The sequence below is a fragment of the Cariama cristata genome, unplaced genomic scaffold (genome assembly GCF_000690535.1).
Source record: "Cariama cristata isolate BGI_N322 unplaced genomic scaffold, ASM69053v1 scaffold2034, whole genome shotgun sequence".
In the NCBI taxonomy this organism is placed as follows: domain Eukaryota; kingdom Metazoa; phylum Chordata; class Aves; order Cariamiformes; family Cariamidae; genus Cariama; species Cariama cristata.
This window is the reverse complement of record NW_009612179.1, coordinates 12,646-33,348: the sequence shown is the minus strand read 5'-3', so window position 1 is coordinate 33,348 and position 20,703 is coordinate 12,646. Positions and strand designations below refer to the sequence as shown.

Genomic DNA, 20,703 nt, shown 5'->3' with positions numbered 1-20,703 from the left:
AGTGTTGTGGTGTTTGGTGGCAGAAAATAGCCAAAGTGTGGGGTTGCTCTCTCACTCTTCCTAGATGGAAAGTATACAGTAAAAGTGAAAAGGAAATGTGAAAAACTTGAACAAAATGGAAACAAGGAGCAAACAACAGTCAGGGCACTGAAAATCCCTTAAACAATATGAATTACTGTGATTATGGATGTCTCTTAACCTACACCACCTATAATGATTAGTAATGTTTATGACATTTAAATAAAAGAACATACTGGAGAACCAGGAACATATTGCTGAACTTCGGTAGTTAGAGATGGAAATAAATACCTTCCAGAGCACACACAGCCAGATCACAGTGTTCTAATGGTGTTCTACTCCTGCATACACCACACCTGAGATCCATACTACCAAACAAAATAAACAAAAAAGAGCAACTCTTTAAGGAAATTTACAGGTTGTGGCTTAGTCCACACAGTAACATTTTGGCAACCTCATGATGTTGTTTTAGTGGTAATAAATGCTACTTGGACAACAAAACGCTAATGAGTTTCATGAACAACAAAGCCCATACTTCTCAGAAACTCAAAACAGTGATATCACTGATGTAAGTGATGAAAACATGAAAATTCTCACTGGTCTCCCAGCCAAATCATTAAGGGTAAAAAACTATTTATGCATTACAGTTGCAAGCTATATATATGGGAAATTACTCCTCTTTAACATAAACACACACGCCCCCGTGTATAAGATGCAAGTTCATGAAAATGCCACCACTGCCTTTGAACTATACATTTCCAGGAACCCAAACTTACAAGTTTGAAAACTTCTAACAAACGGCATTACAGGAACTAACGTTGTTTTCAACTGTTTCTCTTGGTTACAAATGTATTGGGAAGCTTCGCACAAGATGCAGTCTGTGTAACTCTTTCTTACTATGAGGTTGTTTTCTTCAGTGTGTGGGATGCTAACAGGTGTACCCATCATGACATTCCACACCAAATGCTATTCTCATGCTGTTCAGTTATCAGTTTGAGATTCAAACCCAAAATGAATAACTTCGCACCCTCTTTTGTAAATGTTTCAAGAGTCAACTCGCAAAGGAAGTATAACCTTCAGGACAGAGTGCCTGTGACTCCCTGCCTTGTGAAAACTCCATTGTCCCCTTCACACAAGCTATAATAAAATGACTAGAAACAACTGTTGACATATACAGTATCTAGGTATGGCTGTGCTAAAAGTAAGAATAAAACAAGAGACAAAAGCTGTTTTGCTAAAGACAACTAGCAAACACAAGTGTTTCTATGAGTATACAATGAAGGAGAGATGTGCCTTGGCAGCAACATACCCTAACAGGACTTTGTCTTTCACAGAATAAACCAGCTGGCACAGTGCTCAGAGTTTGTGTGAGGTGAAATTAGAATCATAGAACCATACAATATTTCAAGTTGGAAGGGACCCATAAGGATCACCGAGTCCAACTCCCTGCTCCTTGCAGGACTACCTAAAACTAAAACATATAACTAACAGCATTGTCCAGATGCTCCTTGAACTCTGACAGGCTTGGTGCCATGACCACTTCCCTGGGGAGCCTGTGCCAGTGACAAATTGCACACATATGTACTGTAGATCCACACAGAATCTGAGGATTGACTGCAGAGTTCATAGCGCTAATGAAGAAAAGTCCAGCCATCTGGCAAGCATGTGGCCATGCTCTCCAGAAGTACTGCAGTAATCCCGAAGGTTATTCATGTCCTTTCTGCCTGAGACAGAAGCAGCACTTTTCATTACTGTTTCAGCATTCATATAGCTATAGAGTAAGTTAACTCCTCCTTGACAGTAAATTAAAGGATGAAGGGAACAAATGGTGATCAGGTATGATGATGTCTGGCATTTTCAGTGAACTTTTACATAGCAAATGTAATTTTTTCAAAAAAATTCCAAGCTTATTTTAACCTTCAAATTCCGCCATGGCTCAGCATCAGGAAGATTATGCTTTATTCTAGGAAAGATACTGTCCACTTTTTTTATGACTGCAGCTGACTGTATTAGACAGTCTGGGCCTCTCCCATTGCCAACAGCATGGCCTGTGACTAGTCAAACTCTATGAGCAAAGACAAGTTTTTTGGTATATACATGCAGAAAAACAGCTGTCATTGCTACGCTGAAGTACGCTGTCTTAACAGCCTGCCTTGTTACTGGCTTCCTGAATGAGGCAGGTAGGAGGACAGTCTTCTTAATGCATGGAAAGAACAGAAACAAACAAAAAGACTCAGGTTGTTTAAAGTAAGCCTGTCCCTGGAGAAGGAAATTTACCTACCAATATAAGACACACCTGAGCATAAAATGATACAAATTAATTTCAGTAGTAAACTTAGTCCCATTAAGGACTTGGCAAAAACTTCATATTTAGTGCAACATTGAAATGTCAAAGGGTCTGTAACACATGCATATTATCGGGAAAAAAAATAAACCTTGTTCAAGGAACAACCAACTCAAAGCTTCCACGCCTCCCCACCCTCAAATAGGAGTATTTTCTGTTCTAGCCTCAAGTCACTGCTGCATACAAAATCTGTGAGTTTTCCAGCAATAAAAATGGTCTCTGAAGGCAATGGGGAAAAGTTTTGTAAGTTCTCTTATTCTATAGAAACTGTCAGTGAGATTTTATTATACCAGAAAAGAGATGTAATAAATGGAGAAAAGGAAGAGATATTCTCCTTGCATCCTTCTGCAGATATTGAGGTGAGCCTCAGTAATGTCATCACTAATGACTGGCAAGACCTCTGGTCTTTTACAGGAAATGCAATAATCCTATGAACTAGGCACAGGGAAAAGACCCGCTATTAACTCCATGGCCCACAACCATTAGCCTTTTTAGGCTTATTATAATGAGGTCAGCTGGTTCAAAAGGCAATCCTGTGTCTATGCTCATCAACAGAGACGTAAAACAGATGTGAATATAACTACAACACATGGCACAAAAGTCTGTACTGACAGTGATTCAAATTGGGGTTTCAGTACTCTGAATTCTCTGAACAATAGAGAAACAATAGCTTTAGGTATATATCAGAAATCACTGGTTGCTTCCACAGCCTCTTCTTCACCTTGCAAGTACTGTAATACTACATCTATCCTCTCACGCAGAGTCAGCAGGATAGCTCAGAAAGTGATCAGGAAAAAAACAGTGCAGTTTCTCTAGTTGGATAACTCCTTGGCTTAGAAGAAAACAAAAAGTAATTTAAGGTAACATCCAGGTTTTCTATACATCACCTTGCTGTTAATCATGGTAACAATAAGACTGCAAGAGCACAGGCAGGCTCAACAGTCTTGGTACCATGACGACTTTCCAGCAAAGGTGTCTTCATAGGGCCACAGGATTATAAAATAATTTAGATCGGAAGTGACCATGGGAGGTCTCTAGTACAAACCTCCCGATCAAAGCAAGGTCAGCTATGAGATAAGAAGAGGTTGCTCATGGCTTTATCCAGTTGGACACTGAACAACTTCCTTGTTTCAAATTATTATCGTTGCTTCTTGTCCTCCCATCATGCACAGCTGTGAAGTGCCTGACTCCATCTTCTTGACAGCCTCTCTGTAGGTACAGGCAGCTGCTGTTAGGTCCCACCAAAGCCATCCCTCCCATCAAGCTGAACAAACCAGTTCCTCAGCCTCTCCTTGTGGGCCTGTGCTCCAGCCCCTATATGTCTTTGTGATCCTATGCTGGACTTGCTCCAGTTTACTGATGTCTCTCCTGTAGTGGGGATCCCCAAACCAGACACAGTATCTGGAAGTGGTTTCACAAGTGCTGAACGATAATCACTTCCCTTACTCTCTGGGCCACACTCTCATTCATACAGCCTGCTGCTGGCCTTCTCCGATTCCAGGGTAGGCAACTGGCCTTTGCCCAGCTCACTGCCCAGCGGGGTCCTGGTCTCTCTCTGAAGAGCTGCTCCTCATCCCTCCTGCCCCCAGCCTGCATCTCTGTAGGGCTCTGCCTGTGCACAGGTAGGATTCACAGTTTGTCCTTGCTGAATTTCATCAGGCCCTTGTTCATCCATTCCTAGCAGCCGTCAAGGTTCCCCTGACTGGCAACTCTGCCCTCCAGCATACCAATAGGTACCCCCCCCGCTCCGATTTGGTGTCACCTACAAACTTGGTTACAGTGCCCTCCATCCCCTCCTCCAGACCACTGATCAAGATGTTAAACAGGACAACTCACAGAACAGACTCCTGCAGTACTCCACTTTTTACCAGCTCATTAACCAATGGCCCTTGAGCCTGACCATCAAACCAGATTTTTACGTATCTAGTTGTCCACCCATCCAAATCATAAAGTCCTGAGTTGGATACAAGAACAATGTGGGACACAGTGCCAAAAGCCTTGCTAAAATGGAAGTAAACTATATCTGCTGCCCTAACATCATCAACACATTCAATTATTTTATCACCCAGGCAACTGGGTTAGTTAGACATGATTTATTCTAGGAGCTCCCTAATGATGCCTTTTAGATTCAGATTTCCTTCCTTACACGGGTTCTGCTTTTTCTCTTCTGCAAACTGTTCTGTGGATTTTAGAGAGTAAGAATTAGTAAGTGCTCTGTATGGTTGTGATACTTGGCTGGGAAGGGAAACAAAGAAAGCAGTTTCACGACTTTATGACACTGTTCACAGAAATAGAGAAAATTAAAAAGGAAGAAGATACCATAAAATGCCATAGAAATAGACTGCTACTACAGAATCACAGAATGGTTCAGGTTGGAGAAATCTTAGGCCTTTTTCATTTCCCCACAAGGAAACAGAAGACAATGTTTTTTCTCCTCCAGAATTAATCTGACAATTCAAGTGACTATGACTTAAAGGAAGACCCATTCTTACATGAGTAAGATCCATAATGTTAAGTACCCTTCCTCTGTCACAGACTTACAGAGATCTTCAAAACACCCAGAATGTAAAGAACAATTTCCTGTCTTCTTAATTTGTAAATAATCTAAGTAAATTAGCAGAAGATTATACTTCAATATACATAAGAAGTAGAATTTTAAACACATTGCTTTGAAATTCTGTGCCAGAAAAGTTTTCTTTGAAATTAGCAGGAAGCCTTCTCAATGAGGGTCACCCATTTATAAAAAATTCTTTGATGGGAGAGGTTGCTCTTGGGTAGATACCAGCTGTACTGTCCAGCACAGGCAAAATATGTTCAGACACGCTAATCTACGTGGGAGACTTTCTAGGTTGAAGCATAAAATAAGACTGCGTGAGCCCTTGAAAGAAAAGGGGCCTTTATTTTAAACTTTCTTTTAGTAGTCACAAAGTCTTCTGTAACTGACTTGCTGTGAACTTCCTCAGATTGTTTTAATTAAAATGCTTTTGGGCTTTTTTATCAGGACATTTGTACGAATTCCTGTTGTTTACTCAGAGCTGTATACTTTTTGAGTTATGACAGACGCTGCACTAAGAAAACCGTGGACTTCCTGTTACCCAACATCGGTCTATTGCACAGTGCAAGGTCTGCTCAGAATGCTCTGCAAAAAGTTTATTTTTCTTAGGTAGTTTTTTACATGTGGCATAAGCCCAGACAAAAGTCGGTTTGTGAGAACTGCAAATCTCTTAACAAGAGTCAATTAAGTTTACAGAATATTATTTATGTCCCACCAAGCACCAAATCTTGCTCCCTCTAACTTTGGTGAACAAAGTGACCTTATTTACAGCCAAAGTTTAAGCTGGAAACAGAGCATTGCATAGTTTTCAATTCATCGTTTCCCTTTAAACGAAGAGAGCTTTCAATACACCTTTCTGTACTCAGTCCTGAAAGCTGCATATTGCAGAACCAATGAACCTGCTCATTTTAGGCTAAGCAGCTATAGCCGTCCACTCCAGGCACAGGCCAGAATGCATCTAACTATGAATGAGAGGAACAGTTGCAAGTTGTGTAAGGCTGCTCTGCAGCCTGCTATTCTTAAAAGGGATCAGTTGCCTTCAGGCTCAGAACTGGCCAGTGGATCCCTCTCAGACCCAAAAACTAACTTGTGTGCCAAGTAAAAGGAGGTAAGCCACAGGACTGCCTAGCTCCTCTTGCCATTCACACATAAATGACAACACAAGAGTTTTCTACTGATATTTCACAGGACACCAACATGTTTTCTGTCCTTTTCCTCATAAGCAATGAAACGCAGCCACTGAAGAACACAAGATGCAGAATCAATTAATTCTCTCCTGGAAAGTTCAAAGTACGCAATACACTGAGATAGGTTAATTTTCATCTTTGGCTGAGAAGACATCCGAGAGTCTGATTGCTGCTGTCCTGAAAAGTGTTAAGAATAAACACTTTCCCCACATACACCCAAAACGCAGCCTGCCATGACCGCAGTGGGCAGCATATTTTCATCAGTGCACGCTAGGATAATGTAACACTGGACAGCCAAGAATATGGTGGGCTTGCAACAGTCAAATATACCACACCATACCAAAGCATACAAGACCCAGCATCACAGGAAATACAAAGAGGACAAAGACAGCTCCTTAAAGATATCCTTGAAAATATTTGCAATGATACATCACCTCCACTGCTTAAAAAACATCCAGGGACGAAAGGATAACAGTTGGATTACAAGCACATCGTAGAAATAAAACTAAGAGGCACAGCTAACAAAAGGACCCCAATGCCTTCCAATGACAGTTGTATTTTTCTCATAAATCTTTTCCAACATGTCATATCTGTGTAAATAAAACATTTAGCTGCATCACATATTTGAAAGAAAAACTACCATTCTTCACTAGATATGCAAGTGTACAGAGGACATATATGACTATTTTTAATACTGTAATGTTATTTAAAAAGTTACAAAACCTGAACAAATATCCCATCACAGTGATCAACAACTTTGCATTATGCTTTAAACATGTTAAATTATATTCATGAAGGTTTTATGCAGTTGTCCTTCTGCAGCATTCCAGAACAGAAGTTGTCCTTCTGCTCTAATTTAAAAACTGCTTGTACATAACATGGACTCAGTTTGACAGAGGTGTCTTAAAAAATTCACAGCAAGACTATTCCAGATAAGAGAAAGTGAGACTGACTTATTCTACTGAAGGAAGATAAAAAGCGTGAGGTCACGACTCACATAACTTGAACAAATGCCAGTCACAGAGTGAATGCAGTATCAACCATGAAGAAAGATGTATTTATAACTTGGAGAAGTCTTTATGTTGAAGAATCCCTTAGAACTCAACAGTAAAGGATGTCCATGTAGAGAAAGAAATGCACAGTGCCTATCCTGCTCCTGGCACAAACTTCTTCATTAAAACAGACGATCAACAATACAGAAGAAATGCAGATGGTTGCAAAGAAACAATAAGCTACAGATTCACAAGAAAAGACAGACAAAAAAATCCATGCAGGATTTGTAAAAGAAGAATTTGAGGAAATAATCACAAAGGCACAAGTAGAATGTGGTGTGCTGTTCTCCATGGCCTGAGGTGTATAATTCTTTAACTGCTACTGCTTGTTAAACAGTGATAAAAGGCCCCATCCATTAATTCATGCAAAAACTTTTTGCAGTGTTTACACAGGAAAGACTAAGCCTTACAGGAAGAAGCAGCAGAAGCACTTACACTGGACAATACATCCCACAACAAAAATGTATAGAAAGGGTCTAGTGCTTCAAGAGGAAAGAAGGTCTCCTTGGCTTTGCATTCCCTGGTTGAGACCTGCGTTTAGACCATTGACTCCCAACAGCACTGACCTTGCTGGTACCAGGCCCTGGGAACCACTTGCAGAGAAACAGTCAGCCCTTCTTTCTTCACTTTCCCATCAACCTGTATCAATTTTTGTGCATAGCTTGAGTTTGACATAACACAGTATGCACTAACCTAGTATTCAAGCTTTATTACGCCCTTGTGGTTTCCTTCTATTATAACTGTGTTTTAAATGGCAGAGAAATGTTCATTATTTGTTAGTGGAGATAATTTGCTTCTCTAGTGCTTCCAGGTAGGAATGAGAGATAAAAGTAAACTGACCTAAGCTGAGAATAAAGAGAGGATCTCTTCTTGGGCAATTCCTACCAAACAGCCAACTCCTTTGTTTCCCAATTCTCACAATGAGGTAAAACCTCCTGGAGCACTGTTGCTCCTCTCTAAGCAGCAAGAGAGAGTAATCCACCTGATAATGATGAGTAAGCAGAAATCCAGCCTTTGCCATAATGGGGCAAACTTTGCCAGGTAGCTGGGCAAAATAATTGTAAGAAGACAGTTAGGTGAATTAATATTTTTCATCCTGTCCCTGTGTCATTTATTGCCGCTTACAATGTTTGGGGCTCCTATCCTAAAGAAACGAGCATACAGAGCCATTTAAGCAAAGCTTTGTGCTGTGCTTCAGACAAAATAGACCCCACTCTAAATAAGCACTGTGAATTTAGGAGTTTCTTGCTGCCAGGGTCAGCCTCCTTCCAGCACCAAAGACAGCTTGTTTAGACCTCATCACACTGCTGCCCTTCACTGCATGAAGACATTTCTTTAAACAAGTCAGAACAGTCACTGTCTCTGCAGGCCCCCTTAAAACCTGTCTCTATCTGACCAGATAGTAAATGGACAACCGGCAGACGGAACACTGATGTGTCAAATTTGCATTCAAAGATGGGCTACCAGATGAAAGTGGCAGGATGCTGCATGGTAAGGTGCTTAGCTTTTCTCAGAGTAAGCATAATCAGAGTACCTACATACTGCTGAAATCACCTGGCTGTAGAAACAAGGTATCACATAATGCTAGCCACAGTAGTATTCTCTCAACAGCTCTCTTTCCCCATACCAGCTTGACTGCTGTTTTCCACACCCACCCAGCTTCATAATTCCTACAGAAACAATTATTAGTCACCCTTGTGATTCTCATTTTGTAGACCATGAGCTAACATCTCAGTATTTAATTTCCTTTCCTGTTATGCAGACATCAGATAAAACAGAATACAAAGATATGAAAAAAGAATCGCATTCCCCACAAGAAAAAGAACACCAACCTAAGGGTACATATCACCAGAGAACTGAAGTCTGGAGACATACTGCCACAATCCTGTTGATGTTGGAACATATTAAAGCAGATGTTTCCTGTCAAGTGTTACACTCTCCCTACACTACTCCCTACTAGTATATTCCAGCAGTTACTTCAAGAAAACACATGTAAATGTTAAACATCTTGAGTGAATTCTCTTGTAATTCACCGTTCCACTTGTTAATGCTGTATTCCTAAGCAACATTTAGAGTCCTTCCTATTACTGTTTTCTTTTGTTTTAAGTTCAATAATGCACTGTGAAAAACTATTAAACAACACATCATCATACACATAAGTGAAAAAGCATGAGATTTGCTAAATCCTTTCTTTCAAGTGCTATGTATGATTTTTTTTTATAGCTAAGGAAAAGCTCTAGTTCAATGATTGAAGCTAAAATGTGGCCACACAATATGGATACACCATAAGAAGACGCAGTTTTCATTTGCTGTCTAGCACAGACGTCAGGAGGGAGGCCCATGACTTCAGAAGACAGTAGCCAAGTGGACAGGAATTGATCCAATTCCCTCACATGAGAGCTACTCTTATTACCAAGGTCCAGAAGCAGGCCAGAAGAGACAATTGGGTACACTACAATAAGAAGATTTATTTTATAGACACAAATCAAATTACACCTTTTGGAAAATAGCGGGGCTCCGACAACCAAAGAAGTGTTATCCCAGAGATATTGTGATGACACCATCAAATACAATAAAGTATTTCTAGCAGAATTCATCTTTCTCTCATGAAAAAAAATTAAGAGATGTTCACATACAAGATCCTTTTGCCATCATTATCTCTGTTTCCCTACTCTGGTAATATCCATTGGGAAAAGATTTCCAAGCATTTTGATTTTTTTATGGAGTAATGACTGTATTATTAAATCCTAGTTAGATGTGCTCAAAGGTAGCATTTCCTAAGTTCTTCAGGAAGACTAAAAAGTAGAATATAAGTTTCTTGTCCTAGACAATTTCTGCTATACTACTGCACCTACTATTACAGATGTTGCCGTATCCTGTTCAATCATCTTTCCTTTAACACAGTTTCTCTACTTCTAGTGCTAGAACAACAAAACACAGAAAATAAGGAATATCAGCACTCAATAGCACAGCAGAAATCTTTTATTAAGTATTCTGTTTATTAAGTGTGCTTTCCCTCCCTTGTAAATCAAGTCTTGTTCTTATTCTTGTCTATACTATGATATGATGTAGATAACAGTTGGCCTGAAAGTCCTTTTCCTTTATTTATTTCTTCTCATTCACTAACAAAAAAGACTTTTCAAAGTATTTTTAAACAACCGTTCTCATGGCTGGGGACATGCACATGCATTAAAGGACAAATTATGACCAACTCAAGCTGTCATGCTTCAAGATTAAATCTAGCAAGGTAAGTCAGACATGTCTAAGAAACCTATGGACGTAGACTGGTATGAATAAGAACAAAACTTACCACTTAATATTTGTATATAAGAAAGTGTGCTATGAAGCTACTACCTCAAATGGAAAAAATGCTAATTTGAATGTATGACAGTCTAGATATGAGAGAAATATTTAAGTATTTAAGAGATTTGTCTTAGATGTTGCACTGGGTATACGTGTCAGGGTTTGCCTGCAGGGCAGCCTCTATGAGAAGAGGATAGGCCTGCCCCATGCGAGACACAGCCAGTTCCAGTCAGCTCCAGCAGACCCACCACAGGGCACAGCTGAGCCCAGCAGTCAAAGCTGGTGGCCCCTCTGGCAAAACATACTTAAAAAGGGCAAAAAGCTGCCCAGAAGTGAGGACTGAGGAAGAAACAGCCCTGTGAACACCAAGGTCAGAGAAGAGGGAGGGGGAGGAAGAGCTGCTCCAGGTGCTGGAGCACAGATCACCCTGCAACCCATGGAAAGAACCACGGTGGAGCAGATGGATATTTCCTGACAGGAAATGCAGCTGGTGGAGAGCCCACACTGGACCAAATTTTTTCCTGAAGGACTGCAGCCCATGAGGCGAGCCCACACTGGAGCAAGAGAACAGTGTGAAGAAGAAGAAGCCACAGAGGGGAGCTGTTATGGACTGACCGCAACTCCATTCCCCATCCCCCTGCACCGCTTAGGGTGGACGAGGTAGAAGAATGATGGAGAGAAGCTGAGCCTTGGGAAAAAGGACTGGGGGAAGGTCTTGGCTCAATTTGTGCATTTTCTGTCTCTCACTATCCAAATCTATTTTAATTGGTAATAAAATAAAATAATTTTTCTCAAGTTGAGTCTTTTACCCATGACAGTAATTGGCAAGTGATGTCTGTGTCTTTATCTCAAGCCATGAGCTCTTTCATCCTATTTCCTCCCCATGCCCTGTTGAGAAGGGGGAGTGAGAAAGTGGCTGGGTGGGCATCTGGCAGCCAGCCAGCCAAAGTCAACCCACCATAACATTTGGATGTGTATTTTGATGTCCGTTTTAGAAGCTTCTAACAAAATCTTTAGCATTAGTATAACTACAAATACTTAATAGTTGCAAAGAAGTCAAAAGCCAAGCAGTTTTGGAAAGGCTTGCAAACAGGATAGATTACAGCTAACATGAGATGACAATCTGTAACATTTCACTCAAAACTTTTTACCGATTTCATTAAAATCACTATTTGGAAGTTCATTAGGATTTATTTCATTAAGTCTATTTTGACGATACCCACAAGCTTTCACTGTCAGATGTTTCACTCACCTTAACAATTCATACATTCTACTGTAACTAGCACTATGTAATACAAGAGCCTTCTTCTAAAGACAAGAGTGAGGTGAGGGATGAGTGGAAGTCTTAAGCAAGGAAGACCTACCCTCAGTAGAGGAGGAACACACTGGGTAACATTTAAACAAACTAGACATACACAAGTCCACGAAATCTCAGGTGCTGAAAGTCATTTCAAGGCCACTCTCTGCTATCTTCAAAAGGTTGTGGGGTAATTGAGGGATCCTCCTGGGGACTGAAAGCAAGTAAATGTCACTCCTATCTTCAAGGGTGTCAAGAAAGAACATCTAGAGAACTACAAACCAGTCAGTCTCACCTTAATCCCTGGGAAGGTGATGGAGTGACTAATTTCAAAAACCCTTCCAAACTCACGAAGGACAAGAAGGTCCTCCACGAGTAGTCAGCATGGATTTATGAAGAGGAAATCATGACTGACCAACCTGACAGCCTTCTACAATGAGGTGACTGGCTCAGAGAATAAGGAGAGAGCAGTGGATACTGTCTACCTTGACTTTAGCAAGGCTTTCAACTCCCTCTCCCATTACACCCTCACAGACAAAATGACGAAATATAGAATAGGTAAGTCAACAGTGAGGTGGATTGAATAGTGGCTGAATTCCAAAGCTCAAATGGTTATGATCAGCAGCATAAAATCCAGTTGGAGTTATACTCACCAGAGATACCTTCCATAGGTCAATACTGCGGTCAATACTGCTTAACATCTTCATTAATAACCTGGATGATAGGGCAGACTGCACCCTTAGCAAGTTTACAAATGAAACAACACTAGAAGGAATAATATACCAGAAGCTTCTCCTGCCATTCAGACGGACCTCAACAGGCTGGAGAAACTGACAAACAGGAACCTCACAAAAGTCAATACAGGGCAATGCTACCAAGCCCTGCACATGGGGAGGAATAATCCCTGGCACCAGTACATACTGGGGGCCAAACAGCTGGATAACAGCTCTTCAGAAAAGGATCTGAGGTCATGGTGGGACATTAGTTGACCACAAGCCAGCAATAAGCCCTTATGGCAAAGAAGGCCAACAACATCCTGGGTAGCATTAGAAGAGAACTGCCATCAGGTGGAGGTAAGTAAGCCTTGCTCAGTACTCAGCACTGGCGAGACAAAATCTGGGGTTTGAGTCCAGCTCTGGACCTACTGGAGCAGTTCTGGAAAAGGGCCACAAAGCTGACTAAGGGATTGCAGCATCTGTCATACTAGGAGAGGATGAGAGAGGTGGGATTGCTAAGCCTCAAAGAGCAAAAGTTCAGGGGGCAAATCTTGTCAATGTGCATAAATACCCAATGAGGTTGGGGGGAGAAATGAAGACAGAGCCAGACTCAGAATTCTAATAGTGCCCAGTAACAGGACAAAACACAATGGGCACAAACTGAAATTCAGGAAATTTCATTTCTAGTTATGAAAAAACTTTTCTACTATGAGAGTGGTAAAATACTGGCACAGGTTGCCCACAAAGACTCTGAAGCCTCCATCCTTGGAGATACCCAAAACCTAAGTGGACATGGCTTTTAGCAACCCACTCTAATTGACCTTGCTTTGAACTAGGATGTTGGACTAGATGATGTCCAAGCATCTTTTCCAGCCTCCATTATTCTGTGATTATTTCCTTCTTTTCTGCTAGAATTAATAGTCACAGTACAGTTTTTAAATTAATTTTAAAGTTTTCTTTCCAGTGTGTGAGCTTGAAGCATGAGCTTTATAGGTAGATATACAAATAGGTTCTGTGACAGTTGTCCCTGGAGCACGTAAGACCAGTCCATTAGAAAGGAATAAAAGAGATCAAGAAACAAAAAAGGCAATAGATTTCAAGCACACATTAGTAAGCAGTAACCTGAAACCTACTGCTGGACTTAAGCAACCAGTGTTTTCCATTATTTTCTGAATGTTCTACTCAGAGCACAAAGTATTTTCCTTACGGATTTTATTATATTGGAGGTGAGACAGGCAGCAGCAAATACAGACAGGATGCTGTCCCTCACACTAAACAACATGCTGTCTGGTACTAGACCTCACATTTTGGAATAGAAAGAATTCCCTTCCTATTGCGCAAGTATAGATTGAAGTTTTAGAATTTTAATACTAATCATTATACCGGTGTTCTAATTCTACATAGAATTACTCAATCTTTCTTTTTTCTTTTCACCTCGTTGTATTGGGAATATTCTTTTCCTTCCATAAGGCTGTGTTTGGCTTTTCTCTTGCAAGTTGGCTAGTTAGTCCACAGGAATGGAATCATGAATGCCATATTTACACCTACTGTCCCACTGTAAGATTTCACTAACACTAGTGGAACTGTCCCTTATGTTTATAGATACATGAAATTGGAATTCAGTTCAACATGAAACCTATATCGAGAATCAACCTCTGTTAGCCACTGCTTCAAGCAATATATTGAATTTCAGACAATGACATTCTACAATATCTCTTATAGGCAACCATCTTTCCTGGAAGTTCAGCAGTTCCTTACGGTGGGCTTCACTGGGAATCCTGGAAGACACGATGGCTCAATAATTCATACAGTGAACCTCTGAGGAAGGTGTTTATGATACTCCTTACTGTGTTCCAATCCATGTAGCCAGCCAATATACAGGAAAAGTGACTTACTTAAGATGAACTACTGACTGTGGTTTCAAGTCTAAGCTGGGCTCTTGAATGAGTGAGTGCAGCACAGGTACTCGTAAGTTAAGCAAATTGTACAATTTTGGCCACCAAGGCATGAGAATCTCTGGACAACACTATGGCATTTTTACAGAAAATTAAAATACAGGTATTTTGGATTGTCATATGTGTAAATGAGTCACAAACCAAAAGTGACCAACTTTGAATACATGTAACTTCTAAATCTTCAGGAAAACAAAGAAAACTACAAAAAGAAAGAAAAAAAAAATCAAGTGTCCTGGATACAGAGTGCAAACTTTATAATAATAAATATTTGTAAGAATGGCTGGGAAAATATTTACATCCTTTTATCATTATCAATTGCTCAGTTTTATTTAATAATCAGAGTTAGCTCCACAGAACTAAATAAGGCAGTAATTAACATGAGATGATCTGTGCTCCAGGTCAAGTAAACATTGTCAAGAACATAATTCAAATAGTCACAGTGTTACTGAAGGGGACTTCAGTACTTTCATACTTTCTGACATATTTACCGAACTTTAAGAAAAGAAGGAAGACACTTAAATGTCACTGTTTCTTTAAGTCTTACAGGAATGCAGATATCCTGGGTTTTATATCCAAAACGAACCTCTATTTATTTTATACAGTATTTCAATATAATGGTAGCTTTCACTTAAACAATGAGATTTTTGGATCTTTAAACAGAATAAACAAAATACAGCAAACCCTGACCTAACAGTATTTCCTTAAACTAGACCATCTACCTACAAGTAAGGAATATTTCCCTGAAAACTCTATCAAGCATTAGAGGAAGCTGCCTAGGTCTGTATTTAGTAACTTTCAGAAATTTCCTGAATAGGGAAGCACCGTAATGTTCTTGCTTCTCAAAGAGCAATCACCCTTTTCGTACAAGCTACATTTCACTTTAAAATTACTGTTTCCTGCTTAGACACATTTAACAGGGGCAGAAGATCATTCTTGTGTCAGTAAAGCTATGCAACCAGACCAACACTGAGACACAACTGACTCAGTGAATGCTCTTTCCACACAGAGTATGTAAGGCAATAATATTTAGCTTAATCTTCTTATGCCAATATTGACAGAAAATTTAGGCCTAGATGAGACTTGTTAAAAATTCAGTTGCTAACACAGGATGCACACCCAGCAAATCTTTTAAGAGCAGACTGGACTTGTAAATAGCTTCAGGTATACTTTTAACCTACCTTGAAACTAGGAATGGATTTCATGACTGCCTGCAGTCCTTTTCGTGACATTTTGTATCATAACAGATTATATATTTCAACAGCTTAAAATAAGAGGGGGTTTTTGTTTGGGATTTTCTTAATGCTTGTTCAGTACTGAATTAGTACTGCATCTGTTTGAAAATTCCACAACCTCCATGACCTTCACAAGAAAGGCTGCTAAATTAGGCTGTAAACCATTATTTACTATGAAAAAGAGTGAAGTTATTTGGAAAAGGAATTATCAGTCAAGTGTTTGTACTCTCAAAAAGATTTAACCTATTTATTTCTTTTCCAGGCTGAATTAAACTATTTTCATGGAATGGTAAATTAGACTAGGTAAGATCAAAATATCACCAAAACTAGTTAAAGCAATAGAGCACATAAAGACTGTGAAATTTAGAAGCTCTTATCAAAAGACTTCACAATTTTGGAATTGCTATGTAGTACAAAACAGAGAGATAATTAACGTAATGACCAAGGTGATACTTATAAATGTTTCATCTTACTTGTCCAGGGCTGTGCTGGTAGGCATGCTCCTGCCAAATCCTCGGACACCCATCTGACAAAAGTATGGAATGCAAGACAGATTGGCAGCAATTATAGCCAATGAATCCGATGCATTAACAAAGAAACCATTTTGGCCAAGGATCATGTAGCGGTCCTGGAGAAAAAAAGCAATCCAAAAAAGCATCTTAGATTCCATGTTTTGGGGAGTGGGAATTTCTTCTATTAGATCCACTGTACGTAGGGAAAAAAAGAACAGGCTTGCATCCCTCTTCAGACAGAATAATTTATTGGCATCATCCTGGCATGTTTATAGTCTCGCTATCACACCATCACTCCCTCCAGGCTTGCAAATCAAAGACCCAGATCAGTCCCTAGCTTCAGCCTCCCACATGACACTTCAGCAGGTCTGTTCCTGCCAGGGAATGCTTGTGTAAGAGAATCTTTTTGCCAATGACACACACTATACAGGGAGTAGGAGGGTATTTTGTGTTTACTGACAACAGAAAACTGCTTCTGTTCTTCAGAACCTTTTCATCTTTCTCCCACCCTCTCAGGACAGAAAGTTGTTTCTGTAATGTTTTGCTGTTTATAATGCTGACAATATCACATAAAAAAATTAAAACAAACAGAGATTATGATTTAGTGCTTTATTTAGCTAAAAATCTCTCAATTCACAATGTTACCAAAATGGATTTAACTTAGTTGGTACTTACTGTGACAAGTCCGTATTATCAATATATGTTGTCTCTTCCTAACCAGGGAATAAAAGTGTTACACTAGTACAAGATAAAACCAGCCTAATATTTAAAGAACTCTCATTCAACTTTCAAATCCTGTTTGATTTGCAGTCATCTGCAGAGACAAATTACAACATATGTGTCTGATTTATGGGTTGCAAATGCTGTCTGAAAGTACCTGAAAGTAGTATCGCTTTCAGCTTCGAGGGCTTACTGAAAAGCAAATAAATTATACTTACATGTCCTATATATGACCCAAAACAAAACAACAACTATGGTGAAACCTCCAGACAGATCAAAATACTTACTCCATCAGCATCAAACGCAGCTCCAAATCCATACTCGCCACCCCTCATAGCCTCCAGCAAGGCAGTTGCATATGTTAAATTGGGATCAGGAGGCTGTCCGCCAAAATCCTCCAGAGGAATACAGTTTATGGCAGAATTTGCAGGAGCTCCCAATTCATCACACAGGATTCTTCTCACATAAGGTCCCATAACTGCAAAAACAGAAATCTGCCATGCAATCACAAATACATATGCTTGACATTCAAGTTTTTCACAGTACCATGGAGACTTGATACAAAACATACTTTCAGCAATTCTATACATCCATGTAGCAACAAAAACCAAACTATTATTTCACAGAGGAGTATGTGATTGTCCTCCCAGTAAATATTCAATTGGCAGTTCAGCATTAAAAACACAGTTCCCCACAAGTGAAAAAGTAATCACTGAATGGTGAAAGACGCAAGTTTGATTTACTCATAATTAAGTAAAGAAATTATTGTACACATAGAGGGTTTTTTCTCAGTGGAATAAAAATCAGATGCTATTTAATGTGTCTTGGAATGCAAACAACAGTTTAACACATAATAGCAAAGAAAGTAGGGGAATACAAATGGGAAATAAACTTACTTCAACATTCCAATTTATGCTAAAATTACAACAGGTTTGCCCACCAAAGCATTTTAACACATTTTAGTTACTACCATGTAGATAATAAATAAAAACTTCCTTAAAACTAACTCCAAAATAATCTCTTTATTTTGCTAAAGATATGGTCAAATAAGATCCCAGCTCATGCTATTGTATATAAAAATTATTATATGCATTCAGCAGCTGAATGGACACTAATAACTGACTGAGCTCTCTGCATCCCTGAGGCAGGTGTGAACAGATCACTCAGAGGTAAAAGATTCATGAGTGACTACTCACTCTCTCATGCTCTCTCTTTCTCCTACATTAGTCCCAAATCTTGCTAACTGGGGCAACTGTAATCTGAGACAAAGCTATGTGAGAAACTTGTGTTCAAGAAAATTTAGATGCTAATTCTGTAAAATATACAGTAAACAATGATTCAGGTTCTTATCAAGAGTGGACTCCTGAAAAATTACTCTTTTCTATGCCAATGTTAAACTATCAATGTCTACAGGCATAAAAGCATATTCCAGAAGTGCAGAGCTAAAACAAACTTCAGAAGGCAGTTTGTCCACGTACACATGTGGTCCTCTCTAACATTCGCTATATTGTGGCCGGGACTCACTTTTGGTTAATGTATCTCATCCAGAAAGTCTTTTGATCTGATGCCACCAAGAGAAGGACAAACCCCAACTATCTTTGGTGAACTGCTCCAGTGGTTATTCACTGTTACCCATAAACATGTGAGCTACATTTCAATTTTAATTTGTCTGGCCCCACCTTCTCACTATTGATTCTTTTTGGTACTTTTTGGGAGCAGAAAATGGAGAAGTAATTTTGCTGCAGAAAAAAAAAAACAAAAATTTCTCTGTTGTATAAACAAATATTCTTGTACACACTTACACTTCTATGTGTACTATGTGTCATAGCATGGCTATTTCTCCACGAAGATACAAAGTCATAAGGTCAATTCTGTACCACCTTGTAAATAAAGTAAACAAATTCAGTCCTTTAAAATTTTTGTGACGCATCAGTTTTTCTAATCCTGAGCCCGACTATGCATCTTTTTGACCACGTGTAAAATTTTTCAACACTCAATTATAGATCTGGACACCAGAGTCCCACAAATTATTTGAGTAACATTCTCTTCAGTACTGTAAGTGACAGGAAGCAATGCCTTCCTCATTGCTCCCTCTGCATTGTTCAACACCTCACCTGCCCTTTCGCCACAGCCTGGCAAAACTGGGTGATCACACTGACTGTATGCCCACTATGATCTTTTGAACAGTGACTATCACACTGTACTAGACAAAATGCTTTACAAAAGCTTTGTAAGTCTATACAGTTCCCTTTATCAGTCTGTTTTTGTAATCCCATTAAATAATGAAAACTGGTTTGTTTGATGGAATTCGTATTCCATAAGATAATGTTGAACAGCACTATTTACATTCCTACCCTTCAAGTCATTATCTATAGAAATCTGTATTTACTTTTTCATGACATAGCCTAAGATAGTTGTTGTACTGATCTAGGTTTCCTCAAGTGACACCTCTTATAATTTTTTAATATTGGCACAAAACTGGTTCCCTTGCTGTCTTTTGTGACACTTTCTTTCATCTTGCGCCCAGTACACCGAAATTTTTTAACAGTTAGTGAGAAAGAGGTCTCAGCCAACTCTTTAAGGGCTCTTGGGTGCAATTTATACCATTTAGAATTTACCCTCAGTAGAGGCTGCCTTGTAACCTTCTTGGTTACTGCACACTGCAACATACTTCATCACCCTCTCATGGCAAGATTACCTCATCCTGCTTGCCTCCAAATGCAGAAAGAGAACATTTACTGGACACATATGCCTTCAACTCTTTATCAAGAAAGATAAACCTCTTTGTCTAATAAGGGACCTAATTCTTTGTTAAATTGCCTTTGTTACTAGTATAATGTTCATATCCTTTGTGATAATCCTTAACCTTACTCAAAAGTCTGACTTTTATAAGTTGTACCTTTATTGGGAAATTATTGCAGTGTATCATCTTTACTGGGAAACTGTGTACCTACAATTTTATCCGGATAACAACTTAAGTTCATACCTCCATTCATGGCATCAATCCTTATTTTAATCTGGTTGGGTCCAGTCAGCAAATTTCTGATCGCATTGAAGTCAAAGATACTTCGAAGGAGATTGAGGTAGATATCCACAGAATCCACAATTTCCACTAGAAAAAATAGGCAGAAAAAAATCACTACAGTTCACACATGGAAAGTATCTCTTTTAGTACACTTCCACTAGCTATGCACCTGAACTAAAATCAGAGTGTGCAGCCTCTACATAATATGGATTTGCTCTGAAGTTCATAGAGGCAAAGTTAAAGACTTCCACTGATTTCATTGTGGCTACCATCAAGCTTTAAGCCTTGCAAAGATCAACAGTTTTGCTTGCTAAAGGACTGCAGAGATAATGTAAGTTGACAGTTCCTGTTTCACTGAAAACATTCAGAAGAGTACATTATATCAAAGTAAACTCTTTATTTATCGTTCACTGAACCATAGAATCATTATGGTTGCAAGAGACCTCAAAGACCATCAAGTCCAACCGTATACGCAATGCCGCCATGCCCACTAAACCTATTGCACCATGTCTTGAAGCGCCACATCTAAATGTTTTTTGAACACCTCCAGGGATGGTGAGTCCACCACCTCGCTGGGGAGCCCCTTCCAATGCTTAACAACTCTTACAGTTCTTCCCAATATCCAACTGAACCTCCCCTGGTGCAACTTGAGACCATCACTGAACTACTTTTCAAGCTAAACAAGTTTATTCTCAGAGGATGGAAGATGTCCGTGAAGACACACGTTCTCTTCTTCTATCTGACAGCTGTATCTATCTGCACCATTCCACCAGAGAAGACACACAGCC

The 20,703-nt window shown here is 39.5% G+C and overlaps 1 protein-coding gene across 1 annotated transcript in view; it reads right to left on the bottom strand.

Moving 5' to 3' along the window:
- Window positions 1–20,703, bottom strand: part of PGM5 (phosphoglucomutase 5) — a 73,262-nt gene that overhangs the window by 40,154 nt on the left and 12,405 nt on the right. The window contains exons 4-6 of the mRNA XM_009698502.1: window positions 19,877–20,002; window positions 17,178–17,368; window positions 16,132–16,286 (exon numbers count right to left, since the gene is read on the bottom strand). Of these exons, the coding sequence (XP_009696804.1) occupies window positions 16,132–16,286; window positions 17,178–17,368; window positions 19,877–20,002 (472 nt within the window). The remainder of the gene's footprint in view (window positions 1–16,131; window positions 16,287–17,177; window positions 17,369–19,876; window positions 20,003–20,703) is intronic.